A 14395-nucleotide genomic window follows, 5' to 3' on the forward strand; every position below is an offset into this window, starting at 1 on the left:
AAATCGAGAAAATAATTAAATAGGTGTAAAGTGGGCCCCACTAACGGAAACATGTAACGAAGGGTTGACGGTAAAGTTACAATGTAGTCAACAAATAGACCTTGAGGTTACAACATGAAATTTTTTAAAAGGGAAGGGGCATGGAAAAGTATTTTCGTTTTATATTATTTGCAATGAGTAATATATTATCTCTATTTATTGGACCTTGAGGTTATAACATGATTTTTTTTTTTTTTGTTTTTTTTTTTTTGAAACCATAACATGAAATTTTTAAAACATATTTAATATTACCTCTGTTTCATATTATTTGCAACGATTAGACATTTTTCCTCTCTATTTTATGTCAAATTATTGCAAATAATATGAAACGGAGGTAGTAATTAAATCTACGTAAAGTTTAATATATTAATTCTCAAAAACGTAATTAAGTACAAAATTATGTGTCTAAAATATTTCATTATACTATATATTTACAAACCAAGTTGTACGCACTCTGTGGTTAACTAGTGTTATACAAAGAAAATCTTTAGGGTTTTTCTAAACTATGCCCCCAAGTTTTTCGGTTTCTAACTTATACCTGTGCTTTCTCAAAGTTATAATTTGTACCCTCCACCTCACGATATTTTATCAACAATACCCTTTGACAACCATACCCGTTAACTAAAGTTCGGTTATTTTATCAACAATGGTGTTGCGGCGTTATTAATTTGACATTTGTCCTGTTCTAATTGGTTTAACACTTTAAAAAAAAAATTTTAAAATCAGAAAATAAAATAATCAAAAAAGGTTATTGTTAACGTCAAAGGTTTTTGTTTAATAAAAATCAGTGAGGTTGAGGGCACAGCTTAGACCTTTGAAAAAGCATGGGCACAGCTTAGAAACCGAAGAAACTTGGGGGTATAACTTAGAAAATCCCAAATATTTATTATTCCGTACTTAATCTCACCACACACAGACACAAAAAAGTTGTTCAACCAGGCTTCAAATCCTTGACCTATTCAGAAGCCTACAGACTCTACACCTGTTTTTTGTGCCATTTGACGTTTTTAACATGAATTGCTACAAATTCAAAAGATCGAATACAATGTCAAGGAAGATAAGGAAGAAGAAAAGAAATTACATTGTTGTTAAAAACCACAACATGGTGTTAAAATCATGTCACTCAAAGAAGCAAATGTCAGCACATAACCATGTTTCCCAGCATAAGCTGATTTTTTAAAGGCAAAAACTCTTTTAAATTATAGCATGCATCCAAGAGCACCTGCATTAGCAAGCTTGACATATCAGCTTCACTTGGGTCGATATCTAAATTGAGTGAATCATCATTGCATGTAAAGGTCTTAACCCAGTTGTAGATACGCACAGTTAATGTCCAGAGGCATGAAACTGCAGCATCAGCAACACCTCTCCACTTGATACTTGAAAGAAGAGACGAAAGAGTGACTGGTAGGTCAACTAGCACAGCTTGTGGATCTAGAACGAGCAATGGCATGTATTTGCAGAAGCAACCAGAGATCAGACCAAGAAACTGCATTGCCTGAAGGCCCAACAACGATGAATTAGTCAAACTAGATCAAAGAGACAATGAGCAAGCTAGCTAAGAGATTTGCATATACAAAAGCTGGCTACTTCATTTTCAAGTTACTGCATCTTGTTTGATAAAGCTGAATCACCAATCCGCTATAATTAGAATGCTCTCTCAGCAACATCAATTAACAATCAACTCAAAATGATGAAAGTCATCTGATATTGCATACTTTGTTGTCGGATTTTTCTTGGAAGACTATGCTGCTATTAATCCTACAACATAAGGGGTTCATAACACATGCTAATCATGGATTTTCTATTTGTCGAAGACATTGATCCTTGTTTTCTTTCAATTTTTTTTTTTTTTTTTTTTTTTTTTTTCTAAAAGATGTTTTCTTTCAAATTAATTTTTTTTAAAGATGTTTTCTTTCAAATTAATTTTAGGAAAAATTTCCTTATTTATCCATGAAAAAGATTCCATATGAAGCTTCAAGGAAATTTTGTTCATTTAATTTCTGTCATTTACAAACAATAAGTTTTTATATGATGCCATTTTCACGAAAGTCCGTCTGAACAAGTTCTGGACAGACTGCAAAAATGCGTGGATGCTTATGGTTAGATCAGTTTTGGAGGAACTACAAAGTTAAGGAGACTCGATTCCAATTTTCTACAATGAACAACCTCCTAAGATGTTCAAAGGAATTCCTTCACATTCAGTGATGTAATTCACGATATCTATTGTATGGTTTCTTTCCCTATATTATTATGTCCTGGTCAAAATCACATCGTAATACAAGTTTTGTACATGTATGTTTTTATGATGCTGTAATCCTTGTCAATCAAACTGTGTGACAATTGCAGGCAGTATATCAATATTACTGAATCACAGGAGCAGCTATGATGGATGTGTCAAAGCAAATTCTCAGAGATTCTTTACTCATAATGGAGTTAATCACCTTACTTTACATGAAAGTGAACCAAAATCATCCACGCATTTATGCAGTCTAACACAAATACTTCATGTAATTGACTAACAAAGGTAAGACACAACACTAACAAATTTTGTACTGCAACAATGTTGGTGACCAGAAAAGCCATATGAAACAGATGAAATCCTCCCCTAAATCAAAAATAAGAAAATGACCAATGAAATAAAGATGAAAAGGGATATTGTACATGGTGGCCTCTTATATTTGCAAATTCTATCTAGATTTTGGAAGACATTTTTTTGTCCATATTTTCAAGTGAACCTTTTCTTTTTGCATAACAATATAGAGTACCCTTATTAGTGTTTTATGGCGAACCATTAATGTAAAACTAATGATTTTATAGGCTAGGTTATTAATTTTAAGTCCAAGGTTAAAAACCAATCATTATATGGCAGGTTAGCCATACATAAGGGCACTGTGTATATTTGTGCAAAAAACAGATCACTTGAAAACATGTAAAAAAAATTGTCTTCCAAATTGAATTTGCAAAAATAACTGGTCACCGTATAAATGTTCCTAAAAAAAAAAAACCCCAAAAACCCATTATTTTGCAAGAAAGATCTTGGCATCAAGGGACTTTAGATTTGGTTATAAATAAAAAATTGGTCTCCAAGATGTTTAGGGTAATTTTACCCCGCCATGTGGACCAACCAGAGGGCGACACGTGTCAGCCCAAGGATGGTCCAAAGTGGACCTATCCCTGCTTGACACGTGTCATCTCAGATATTTGGGGGAAATGACGGCCTTCAGGCCCAAATCCCGAGAAAGCCGCAATGCGGCGCAGCCCACCCCTGATTAGGGTTCTGTGACCTAATCAGGGGCACAATTACCAAGGACCCTATAAATAGGGAGATTCCCCTCTTTTGGAGGGCACGTTTTTTCCATTTATTACAAACTGTCCCATTAATAGAGACAACTGAGCTTGGAATCCAAGCAGATCCCCACCTAAATTTCCGCACATTTTTCTCTCCCTTCAAGTTACTAACTTGATCGTCGGAGGCGGAGCACCTACCAACTGGTGTCTCCGTTTGTCTTGCAGGTACAGGCCGCACCGGACCAGTCTTCGAGCTGTAACTCTCGCGAGGGACAAAAACACCCAAAACACAAGATATTTTCCAAATACATTAGGCTTCATTAAGTGAATACTAACACGACACGCGTCGTTACTTTTTATTTTTTTTTTATTTTTTTTTTTATTTTTTTTATTTTTATTTTTATTTTTATTTTTTTTAATTTTTTAAATTTTTTTTTTATTTTTTTGGGCCAATAATAACACGACACGCGTCGTTATGGACCCAGTTAACGGATTCCGTTCAGAGGTAGCAACATTTAAAAAAAGGGCAAGTGTTAGTTAGCAAAATAAAATAAAAGTTTTGATAGGTAGCAAAAGTGAAATCGAGGTGTTTGTGAGGTAGCAAAAGTCAAAATTTCCTTTTTTTTAGTTGCATCAATTTTGTAATTGCGGAGCCCTAAGCAATTTTTGGAGTAAAGAGAGATAGAGAGAAAAAATAAAGAGGGCCCATGTATATGGAATAACATTAATTAAACTGAAAAGTGATGCATCTAAATTGAAACTTCAGCGGAAGTATATTTTTTGTATAACTCACTTTCCATTTATGGTTGTTAATTTACTTAACTTTATTCCATTTTGAAATATATCCTTATCCGTCACTCCTCTCAACCCACACGGCCACACCCCACAATCTCTTACTAAATTTTACACCCACCCACCTTTTTAGACTCTATCAAATGTCCCACGTATTAGGCTCTAACTAATGCCATTTATAATTATTATTACTATGAATCCTTTTACCTTGGTTACTTCTTAAAATCCAACTATAGACATAAGAAAAGAAAATATATATATGGAAATTTTCACATTTGCCACCCCCTCCCTTTCCCCCACCAATCCCCCTTTCCCAAGAACAGCTCCGACCCCCAACCCGAACGAAAACCACCCCCTTTCCCCTTCCCTCCACCGGAAATCGGCCCACCTCCCCTGATTCCCCCACCAAAATCGACCCCCTCCCCTTCCCCTACCCTTTTCGGCCGTCCCTAACCCTAAACCACCACCCCAAAACCACCCTAAACGAATCGACCCCAATTCCGTTATGCGGTAGTGATTTTTAACAAAGTCTGATTTAGGTGGTAGCAAAGTAAAAAAAAAAAAAAAATTTAACAGGTAGCAAATGTGAAGCGAGGCGTTTTAGGTGGTAGCAAATGTGAAAATTTCCTATATATATATATATATATATATATATATATGAAACTTTTCTTATGTGAGAATTTTTTCTTATACAAGAACACTCTTTATGTTCTAAATTTTTACTCGTATGTTCTAAACTTTTACTTAGGTGTTCTAAATTAAATCAAATGTGCTAATTTAGTCATCAAATGTGCTAATTTAGTAAAGTTTGATGTCATAAATTTTAAATAACTTGTTCCAAAATTTTAACTTATATGTTCTAAATTTTAAAACATGTGTTCTAAGATTTTTAATTATATGTTCTAGATTTTAAAGCGTATGTTTTATTTTTTTACACGTATGTTCTAAATCCTTTACTCACACTTTCCATATTTTACATCAGTTCTAAATTTTTATTCACATGTTCATAATCTTAAATCAGATGTTCTAAATTTTACTCATATGTTTAAAATTTCATAAAGAAAATTTTATAAATTTTTAATCATTTAGACTAATTCTTAAATCAGATGTTCTAAACATATTACTCACACAAATGTTCTAAATTATTGCTCATATATTCAGAATTTTAATTTAAATTTTAACTCGCATGTTCTAAATTTTTACTCACATGATCTAAATTTTGAATTAGTTCTCATATAAGTATGAATTCTCACATATGGACCTATTCTCATCGGATCCCTCCCCTATATATATATATATATATATATATATATATATATATATATATATATATATATATATATATATATATATCAAATAAAAAAAATAAAAATTATTAAGAAAAACTAAGCATAAAACAGTATTGTGGAAAGAATATAATACACCAATAGTTTCTCTAACCTACTCCATGAATATTGCATGATAAAGAGTTGGAATTTGTTATATACACCCGGGTGTATTGTACACCCAACTAACCTTTGCTTTTCATTTAACGATTAATAAAGATTCATTAAAATGAGAACAAAATACTAATGCATGTACGGTGCACCCGGATCGGCCGAGTGTACATATACACATGAAATATATATATACCACCCTTTTTATTAAAAAAAAAATTGCCACGCACTTCTACTTTATTCAAGTTTTTGGCGAACTCCCTTTACTATTTTACCCCCATTTTCCCACAATATAAACACCACTTAACACTTAACTTTTTCTCAAACTCACCAAACATTTTCCAAATTTTCTTAATCTACGTATGTAAAGTAACTGAGTTAACAGATTTATCTAGACTTGAATGGAAAATACACGCATATTCGGTTAACAATATGTATATAAATAGAATTCTTCAATAATTAATATTTCCTCCGTTTAAATAAATGCATCACTTGCTACTTTTGGGTGTTTTTTTAAAAAATTCATCACTTTTTTATTTGGTAACTTTATACCATATATTATTATTATTCTCTCTCTTCCCTAAAACCCCACTTAAAAATCTTATCATTTCTCTCTCTTTCATGATCTCTACTCTTCTCACATGAAATCACTTTCATTATCCACGTACTTTTACTAAAATAAATTAATCATCCAATTGCCCACAAGCATAATGATGCGGATTTTTAATGGTTTCCACTAAAAATTCCGACCTTAGATGGATTGTAGTTTAGACTTTGCACAATTTTAGGATAGAGGGACCAAATCTAAAGGATACAGAACAAATAAATCTAAGCAAGATCAAATTGTAACAAGGATATGCAATTATTATTCCTAACCAAGGTTTAATAACAACTAAAGTTGGTGCTTGGTAGCCTTCTCGGCGAAATAACATATGCAATTCTCTTGTGAAAAAAAATTCATACGAATTGATGAAAGTCATGAAACTATAACTCAAATTCAATTATCTGCTTAAAACGTTATAACCTAATGCCCTTTATATAGACAAAATAAACTCTAGAGTATTCTAAAAAATAAGATAAACTAATCTCTAAACTGAATCTATCAAAATAAAGATAAATAACAACTAAATATTCTCTATAATAACTACCCAAAAGATGAATATCATAAAGGAAAAAAATAATTTAAATGGCTCTTCAACTTATCATGCATCACACAATATAATATTGAAGCAAATAAACTCTTCTAAAACTCCATGTAAATGCAATGGATGCATTTGAAAAAAATAAAAATAATTAAAATAAATAAATAAATAAACCAGGGAGAAAACCTAACTTTTACAGCAATAATGTCAGAAAATTAACTGTACAAATAAAAACTTGACATACCTTTGATGGATATTTAGTTATACAGCTTATTTCTAGAACACTGACGACCCATTGTCTCTTAATACTTCCTTCTGCAGCCTGTAGCACTGCCGTAATTTCAACAAACAACTTCCACATGCCTGTGAACATTCAGAGCTGAGCAATGGTCTTTCAATTCTTTCAAATCAACTCATTTATGAACACAGAAATAAGAATGATCATTTACAAAAAATAAAACCAGATGATTTTCTCTAACCTTGTGATGGCGTGTTTAACATATAAGACTTTAGCTTTGCAAGCTCAGTCAATGGAAGGGATCCAAGTTTCACAAGCTGGGTTATCGCTAGCATCTTCTTAAGCATTAGTTCAAAATAATCATCTCTTGGGACTAGAGTGACAGTAGAAATCTGGAGCATGAAAATTCCCAATTAGTGACTGGAAGTAACTTTAAATGAAGGCTGAATTCCACAAGGAAAACAAAATAAAAATAATAGCATCCAGTAGAAATGTACCTGTAATAGATCCAACAACCAAGCCTTTTTAGCCTTGCCCAAGCATACAATTGCTTCATTCCATTCCAGGGTGGGCATCAATTCAAATTCTGAAAAGGCAGTTGGTTGAGCAGGCAACGATGCAAAAAGAATCTCCATGCACTTCTCCATCCCAGAAAGGTATTCAGAAGTATCAAGAGAATCTTCATCAAAACAATTTGAGAGTCCTTTCCAGCAGGAGAGCAGCAAAAACCTTTTCTGCCTCACATTATAATTTTGGTATGAAGAAATTTGGGATGACAGGAACTCAGAGATGTCTTCCAGTAACATTTTAGTTCTTGAACTGGAGAATATTCTTGTCAGGTTCAATAGATGAAAGAGAAGACAGGACTGTGTAATGAGATCAAGCGTCCTGAACCTGAACAAACTAGTCAATTCATCAAGGAAAGAAAGTAGCGGATCAATTTTATTTGCATGAGCTAGTGAGAAAAGAACACATTCTTTACGCAGGCTACTCTTCACAGTAGATGTATCTTTGGGTAAGAACTCAGATATATGAGCCTCGTATTTCATACAACGCCTGATAACTGCTCCCCAATCAAGCTTGGGCAATCTGGGGGCACTAGAAAGACACCTCAGAACAGCAGCAACTGTGTTGACATGTGGGGTATCCTTAAAAAACATAGAGAATTTTGTCAGCAAAAGAGGAAAGCAAAGTAACATTTTAACGCATGTTTGTAATTGCATGCTTGCAACTTCTGAGTCAGGATAAATATAATCTTAGTGTATACTGGTCCAACCGTCCAACCAATGAACAATTGGAAACTGGATCAAAAGTGCCAAATTTGTGCAAAATATTCCCAAGAAATAATGAGCAAATGAGCATCAATGATCCTAATATTCAGTGGTATAGCATAAAATAATCTCAACAACTCTTTAACATGATAACAAAGTCTTCTTCAAAGAATATCATGTTAATAATTTAACAATTTTATCGCTTAATGAGAAGTATGTTAAACTTTAGAGGTACATATCATAGATAAGAATTTTAGATAAAGAAAGACATGCTACATTTATATATGTTGCTAAGTTCATTCTTTTTTTGGACACACACAAAAAATAACTTTAAATACTTTGGATTACTTCTAGCAAAACCTCTTAACTCTTAAGCGTGGAAACATAGGCATCAAATATTTCTGCTGGGATTATTTCAGTTCATACTACAGCTCAAATTATTGAAATCTAAAATCCTATACAACTTAGATATGTCCTAGACACCCACAACCAAGAACATAAACTAAAATGATATGATCAAGACCTTCCAAACTAGAAAAATATGCAAAAAGCAATATCAAGCAACCTACTCTGGAATAGTCTAATTGCATTAGCCATGTAGAGAGCTGCATAACAGTTGCATCCTTGGAAAAGCTTTGATTATTAGGTAACGAGCTAATATTTTCATCCTTGTCTTCTTTTGAGCAGAGATATTGATGAAGAAATGACATTGCCCATGATGCATATGCTTGTAGTTGGCTGTCAGATGAATCTTGCGCAACAAGAAATATATCTTGTATTAATGCTAATAGATCTTCTGCAAAGCAAGAACTTGACAGTAGAGGGGCATTGACGTGGGAGGATTCCTGAGATATAAATTGAGAAATAACACATCAGGTAAAGAAAATCAAAAGATGAGAATAAAAATCTCAAGTGTTTATTTTATCAATCATACCCTTCCCTCAGAGAATGTGATGGGAGCAATTTCAGGAGAATGGTGATCAGGTTTACTTCCTGTATTAGCACCCATTGCATTTACCACTCCAATGAATGCACCAAGATGAACAAGGTGAGGATAGGTATTAGAGTATATTTTTTTAAATACACCAAGCAAGTTTTTAATCTGATGAATATCCAACAAAACTAATCCTTCATCCAAAATAAATGAAAGTAGAGATCCTGCACCAACACATGCTGCCATCAGCTGATTGTGATGTAAGATGTTACATGTTTTCTCCATTCGAAGCTTTGAAATGAGGTTTTCATAGCATAAAAGCAAGTCGCTTAATTCATTATCTTGCATCTTTTCCAGTCTCCGACAAACAGAAGCAACAGTTGGAAGCACTAGACATGCTCCAGTAGTTAACAGCATATCAGAACTTTGACATCCAGTAGTAGATTCTGTAAGTATGGAGTCTTCTTGGGCAATCCAGGATGTGAGCAAAATTTTTATACTGCACATAGCATCGTATGACCCGGCTCTGGAAAGTGCACTAACAGACATACCGAAACCCATGACAAGACCAGTAACACCCCATTGATCATCCTCCACATCCCCGTCTCTTTTAACCATCAGTGGAGATGTTGCCTTAGTGTCATCATCCTCTAAACCAGGGGCCTTATATTTAGAAAGGCTCACAAGAAGATCAGAAGAAATTTTAGTAAGTTGCCATATTGTCAAAGATAGTGTCCTGACAATCTTCCCCAAAAGAGCTTTCTCCTGTAGAACAAAGCTAGCCTGATCCAATGCATTATCAGCAGTTACATCCCTGGTAAGAAGGTCTTGACATGAATATCCCAAGCCAATACCACAAGCTCCTTTGACAAGAATATTTCCACTTTCACATACCACCTAACAAAAGAGACATGAATTAGTCATTGCTAATGAAAGATCAATATCCATGTTCATAATTTATATCCAATCGAACCATTTTATGAATATATTATATGTAGTGGCACCACATAAATAATTCATCACAACTGATAACTCCATACAGCATAGCTTTAACACCATAACTGACATGATTCAAAAGGAAGTGAAGATGAAACAATTTCACGAGGTTACAGGTAAAGAAAGATTACATTTCTGATAGATTAAAGATAGTGTTGTTAAGATGTAAGCTCAGGATCACACATTGAAGCACTTCTAAATACATGCAAACTCTAATAAGGCTGTTTTTCATTCAAACACAAAGATAAGTGTCAGCTAAAAAGTTAATTTTAGTATCAATAAGTTCAGAAAATATAAACTCAATTAGGAAATAAATTCACACTTTACATTGAACTCCTTTCTACAACTTATGTTCTATTTTACATGTCACAGACCCCCAAAATAATTCTATATCCCTTAAGTGTTCAAATCTCTCCTCCTATCATATATATCCTCGTTCTCGCACCATTGCATCACCTTTTTGTACTACAAAGTCTATTCAGATTCACTTTGAAAACATATTTACTACTCCCTCCGTCCCATAATTACAGGCAAATATACCATTTTGGGTGTCCCAAAATGTTTGGTCTGTTAAGGGAATCTTTCTACTTTTGGATTACATTTTTGGACAATAACATCCTCATCTCAATTTTGATTTGACGAATATATCCTCATTATAGGCTGAGTTGGAATAATATTCTCGGGTATGAGTGTACTTAGGCTGAGTTGGAACCTGTCACAATTTATTGCACTGCTCTTTTTTTTTCAAGAAAACTTATGATATTTGTGGATGAATCCGTGTGAGCATGAATATTGAAATACTATTGGACCAAATTTTGTCATATTGAAACGTTATTGGTTTAGAATAAATGTAAGGGATTGAATACCCATTTATAAAGAAATGACAACTATTTTATGATATTTTAAAGCTTTTAAATAATGCATTAAAACGACTCCACATGGGGCTTTGTACTTCCAATGATTAATGTACAATTAGTAACATTTTGTAATCTCCACAGCATTTACAAATGGGAATTAGCAAGTGACAAATAGATTAATGATAATAGAGGGAGAAATTAAGTTGGATGATAACAAAACATAGACTTATGTATATTTGAACAATTTTGTAATATGAACATTAATTAATATTTTACTACTATATTCCTTAGGGAAAAAAAAAGAAAGAATATTTTACTACTATATAATCATTATCAATATCAAACCCTAGGCATATCCATCAAACCCCACAAGCTCAACTACACTTCCTAATCGGCCAGAAAAACTATCGGCTTGAAATACGCTTTAGAATCCCCTACATCAACCAGATCTGAAAGCATAACCATCACTGCCTTGAAAACCTTGCACCCCCAAGAGCAGTGTCAATATTGAGACATTGCCAGAGAGGGAGAAGCAGATAATTTCCATGTTTCACCCAATATCAGCAAAGCCAAACATCCTCGCATTGTTGTAGATAGGGGGGAAGGAATGGGGGCACCAAGGGTGGAGGGGAGAAAGGAAGAAGGGGTGGTGGCCAGAATAGTGGAGGAAAGTACAGTAAGGAAATGAGGGGCTGGTGCAACGGGTGGAAATAAGTGGCCACCAGAGAGCGAAAAACGACAGAAAAAAATGTGAGGGTATTAGGAGTTGGGCAAAGCAAGGCAATGCAATGGAATTTCTAGGCTACTATCATCCTGCAACGGACTCGCGTTTGAAAGGAAGTAGTCGGAAGGTTGATTGATAGATAAAGCTTAAAGCTTGCGTACAACGTCAATGGCTGTAGGCCATCACACTATAAGTTCTTAATACAAATTTCTGGATGAAAACTCCTTACTAAGGGATTGCAATATTTATCACCCGCAAAAAATCGAAGGTAAGTTTCTACTCGCTTGTTTACTACCTCCGACTGATTAACCGTCCGTCCGTGGGTGATGCGAGGTGCACTTTTTAAGCGCTGTTCCTTGCAGGATAAATAATTCCTTCCAAAAAAATACTCACAAAAATGCAATCTCGATTAGTCGATTAGTCAACATGCTGCCAGGGATTCCATGAAGCCTCACTATTTCTTTGACATAAATGTCAGCCACTACATAAGCCGTGAAAGGATGCTTAAGCCCGATGAAGTGAGCTTACTTCAACAGGCGGTCCACCACTACAAGCACTGTATCAACACCCTTCGAACGAGGTAGCCCCTTCGAACGAGGTTCTTCGGGATAGGTAACGACTATAACAACCCTGCCAGAGATTGCTGCAATTGCTTGTTACGCTAGCATACTACACACCACTTTATAAATTCCACCACATCACGTCGCATCCCGGACCAAACCACTCACCGGCCATGCGCAAAAAGGTTTTCGTAGCCCCTTCATGTCCTCCCTTCGGCGAGTCATGTTATGCCCAAAACAGAGACAATTAGGAATTACCCTACGCCCTTTGTATAGCAGCGGACTGTTCTCCACCCCATATCCGGAGCTAACTTCCCTTTTTTCCACCGCCATCATCAATTTTTGAATTTTTTTATCTCCCCTGATTTCTTTTTTAAAGTATCCCAATCCACCCCTTGTGTGGTGATTAACGCCCTGCATTTCCATTCATCCTCTCCACGCCATGATAGGGCGTCAGCCACACACTTGGCTATACCTGGTTTATATTGCAATTTAAAATCGAACCCGATTAGTTTCCTCACCCACTTTTGGTATTCCATCCCCACCTCCCTTTGTTGTGCAATGTATTTCAGACTTTGTTGATCACGATGCACAATGAATCTCTTGCCTAACAAATAATGCTTCCACTTTTGCACTGCCATGAGCTCTTTCTCATAGATCGACTTGTTCTGACCTCCGGGTCCAAGAACCTTGCGGAAAAAAGCTACTGGCCGCCCTTCTTGCATCAACACCGCGCCTAGACCGTACCCGGAATCATCTAATTCCATTATTAAAGGCTTCTTGAAATCGTGCATGACGAGAACAAGGGCGGAAGTTAGGACCTCCTTCAACCTGATGAAAGAACGCTCTGCCAAATCTGACCAACCAAAACTATCTTTCTTTTTTTAGTTGGTCGGTTAAGGGTTGGGTAATTTATGCTTATTGCCTTATAAATTTGTGGTAATATCAAGTTAGGCCAAAAAAGCCTCTTAAGTCTCTTAAGGACTTTGGAGTGGACCAACTCAACATGGATCTAATAATTCTAATTTTATCTTGGTCCACTACCACCCCTTCCTTGGAATGTGGCCCAAGTATGCCACCACCTCTTTCCCAAATTCACACTTTTCACATTTCCAAACGAAGTTTAAGCCTTAAGAGTATCTAACACTTCCCGTAGGTGATTAACATGTTCCTCCTTGCTTCCACTGTACATAGGGGTGTAAATGAGCCGAGCCGAGTACTACCTTGTTCATGTTTAAGTTCAATTAACTTAAGCGAGTCCGAACACGATCCCGAGCTTTCAAGCGAGCACAAAAATCTGTGAAACTCGGCTCATTTAGTGCACTATATGTTCGCGAACAACTCGTTTATTAAACGAGCTTTTAAATATGATTTTAGTAATAAACGAGATTTTATAATAAACGAGCTTTGTAATTTGACATTTGAAAATCTAAAAAAATAGCATAATAATTGAATCCTAATTAGAATCCTTAGAATTATTTATTATTTTTAATAAAAAAAAATTAAAAAAAAAAACCTTAAGAATTAAATTAACAATTGTGAATAAATCAATAATTCACGAATATAAATAAACGAATAGTTCACAAACATATATAAACGAGTTGTACATGAAATTATCTGAATGAACATATCTACGTTTGTGTTCGAGCTAATTTAATAAACGAGCTTCAAAATTTGTTCAAGCTCGGCTCATTTATCAAATAAACGAACATGAACGAGCTTCAATCAAGCTTGAAACCGAGTAGTTTCTTGACACCCCTAATTGTACACAAATATATCGTCAAATAATACGAGTACAAATTTGCGTAAATAGGGACGAAATACTTCATTCATGAGAAATTGGAAGGTGGTCGAAGCGTTAGTTAACTCCAAAGGCATTACTAAGAACTAGTAATGGCCCTGTGTGTCCTAAACACCGTCTTGTAAGTGTCTCCCGGCCTCACCAAAATTTGATGGTACCCGGCCTTAAGGTCGAGTTTGGAGAAGATTTGTGCTTCGTGCAACTCATCCAACAATTCATCTATCACCGGAATTGGATAGTTATTCGAAACAGTCTCCTTGTTAAGAGCCCGGTAGTCCACGCAAAACCTCCATGACCTGCCTTCTTCTTCACCA

General features: G+C 35.0%; 1 protein-coding gene across 1 annotated transcript in view; it reads right to left on the reverse strand.

The window, feature by feature from the left end:
- Window positions 1–900: 900 nt before the first annotated feature.
- LOC145604511 (protein RST1-like) overlaps window positions 901–14395 on the reverse strand; it is a 50101-nt gene continuing 36606 nt past the window's right edge. Inside the window, exons 20-25 of the mRNA XM_081660396.1 lie at window positions 9144–10040; window positions 8779–9054; window positions 7436–8086; window positions 7180–7330; window positions 6945–7063; window positions 901–1537 (exon numbers count right to left, since the gene is read on the reverse strand). Of these exons, the coding sequence (XP_081516522.1) occupies window positions 1178–1537; window positions 6945–7063; window positions 7180–7330; window positions 7436–8086; window positions 8779–9054; window positions 9144–10040 (2454 nt within the window). The 3' untranslated portion in view covers window positions 901–1177. The remainder of the gene's footprint in view (window positions 1538–6944; window positions 7064–7179; window positions 7331–7435; window positions 8087–8778; window positions 9055–9143; window positions 10041–14395) is intronic.

Source organism: Chenopodium album, chromosome 22 (genome assembly GCF_948465745.1).
Source record: "Chenopodium album chromosome 22, dcCheAlbu1.1, whole genome shotgun sequence".
NCBI classification, from domain to species: domain Eukaryota; kingdom Viridiplantae; phylum Streptophyta; class Magnoliopsida; order Caryophyllales; family Amaranthaceae; genus Chenopodium; species Chenopodium album.